The sequence below is a fragment of the Entamoeba invadens genome (genome assembly GCF_000330505.1).
Source record: "Entamoeba invadens IP1 unplaced genomic scaffold scaff_1105074726677, whole genome shotgun sequence".
Lineage (NCBI taxonomy): Eukaryota > Evosea > Mastigamoebida > Endamoebidae > Entamoeba > Entamoeba invadens.
The window spans coordinates 26,352-28,893 of NW_004191720.1; the positions used below are offsets into that span (position 1 = coordinate 26,352).

General features: G+C 26.6%; 1 protein-coding gene across 1 annotated transcript; it reads right to left on the bottom strand.

Moving 5' to 3' along the window:
• Positions 1–1,349: 1,349 nt before the first annotated feature.
• Positions 1,350–1,913, bottom strand: EIN_257940 (hypothetical protein; the record flags this gene model as incomplete). The annotated part of the gene is made up of 1 exon (XM_004183478.1): positions 1,350–1,913. The coding sequence occupies one exon, from the start codon at positions 1,911–1,913 to the stop codon at positions 1,350–1,352; it is 564 nt and encodes a 187-aa protein (XP_004183526.1).
• Positions 1,914–2,542: the final 629 nt, after the last annotated feature.

Below are 2,542 nucleotides of genomic sequence, written 5' to 3' on the forward strand. Positions count from 1 at the left end.
GGTTTTTTCCCTTTTTTGATCTCTTTCATTTTTTTGTCGCACCGGAAACATCGAAACAATTCTTTGAATCTTTCTCGCTTCATGCCTATTCTTAAAAATATAATCCCGAATTTGTGGCTCCAAAGGCGATCAACGTTTCCCCTTCTTTGGTTTGCCCCAATATAAATCAAAATGCCAAGAAAACATTCAATTTCTTCGAAATCAGTTGGGATCCATTTCCCGTTAATTAGTTCTTCTGCCTTTTCATTTGTACCTTCAACAATTAATTCAATCGTTTCATTTGAAAACATTTTTCTAAAACATTCCAAAGGAGATTTGAAATCTTCAGAAAAAACGGTTTTCGAAAAATTTTCTTTTTCACAAAACTTTTGAAAATCAAAAATCCCAAGTTTTGGTTCGATTTTTGGCCATCCATCCAAATAATCATCTTTTTCTTCAAAAAAATATTCTTCTTCTTCATTTTCTATTTTTTGATCATATTCTTCAACATGATTTTCACAAAAAATGGATCATTACTTTCGTCATCACTTGATATTAAACAATCATCTTGTTGGTATTCACACTCCATGAATTGAAAAAAAGAACAAAAAGGCAATAAAAAAATAATGGTAAAATTTTGTTTATGTATGTCCATTAAGGAAAGGTTCAGCCAATTAAGTGTTAATTATTTATTTCACAATACGTATCATTTGTTGTGAATTGTGTTGGATTGTATTTTTAAATGCTAAATGTTTAAATTGTATTATAATTATAATAAAAGTGCATTTGCCGGGACTCGAACCCGGATCTCCACCTTGGAAGGGTGGAATTCTGCCCTTAGACCACAAATGCTTCTTATTATTTTAAATGATTAAAAGTGATATAACCAATGTGTTTATAAATAACAAGTAATGAAGAATATAAACCCAATTAAAGTAGAGTTAGAAGTCATTCAAGGTATTTTATTTGAAATATTATAAATAAATAATAAGAGTATTGAAATGAGTGATGTAGTTAGTAGAGCAAGAGTGGCCGAGTGGTCCAAGGCGCTCGTTTCAGGTACGAGTCTTTTCGAAGGCGTGAGTTCGAACCTCACCTCTTGCATTTTGTCAATTATATTATTAATAAAATCTAAATTGATTGTGTTTAAAATAATTAATGTATTTAAAATAATAAAATATATAATTTTATATCAAAACTTAAAATCTAATTGTTTCATGTTTGTATAAAAACCCACATTATTTAAATTTATGTTTTTCTAAATTATTTTAAATGTGAAGACCACCTTATTTTATGTTAATTTTACAAATTTGTGTTTTAATTTAAAAAACACTAAAATACATTTAGAAATATAAGAAAAGATATTTGAGTTAGATAAGCAAAGCTAACAATGCTGCAACCATAACCACAAATGCCATATTTGTCCCACTTGAGTATATAAAATAAGTTGTATCTTCTAATATGCATTTATCAACTGGTTTTGTAACAGTTTTTGATGGTTCTCCTTTACAATCTGGCACTTTGTCGTAGGTCAACACCAAAACACTGTCTGAAGTTGCTTGTCTTTTGACAGAAGAAGTATCAGTCAATTTTACACAACCTTCTTTGAAATATTTTTCCATTGGAAAAGCTTCTGTAAGTTTTAAGGCGCATTCTTTTTTATCAGAATAATCAAAAGCCATTGCAGAATACAAAGGAATTCCACTTTGAATTGTCAAATCTTTACCGATATCTATAGTTGGTACTTCAGACCAAGTTTTACAATCTTGTGATTCGTAAGCTTTGATAGTTGAGCCCTCAATTTCAACTTTGTTGTAAAAATCGTCTCCGGAGTAATAACACCTTCCAGTGCGGTAAGCATAATTGTCTTCGGTGTCTCGACCTATGACATATTTTGACAATGAATAAGATAACAAGAAGAGAACAACGAACATTTGAATTGTTTTTCACATTCAGAAAGTTCTTGATATAAAAACAATTTGACTTCTTTATGAGAATATTTTTCAAACAAATTTCATGCCTTTTGGAAATTACTTTTGAAATTACGAGTAACACAAACACTAAGTTATTTAACAACTTTTGAAAATATATTTTTTTTCAACAATCATATTTGTTAGTTTTTTGAAAGACAATAAATTAAATAATAATAAAAATTATTATATATTATAACATTTGTTATTAATTATAATTTTTGTTAATAAAACATATTTAAAAAGTAATTTTAATAATAAAATTGAACAATTTATTTATTTAAATATGATATCATTGATCATGAATTTTAAATAAAAAAAATTTTTGACTTGTTATAATAAAACACGTTAAAATTTAATTAACAAATTTTATGTTTCTTAAAAAATGTTCTCAAAAAAAATCTCAAATATTAAAATGATATACTTTTGATTTAATTCAATTCTCTCGTTGGATTAACCTAGTTTTCCACATTTAAAACTAAATGTATTTTTATAATAGAAATGCATAAAAGTGTTATTGTTAAAATATTTTTTTTTTCAAATTTATTTACTAATTCAAATTAACAATTAGTCATTTTCATTTTACTCAAAAC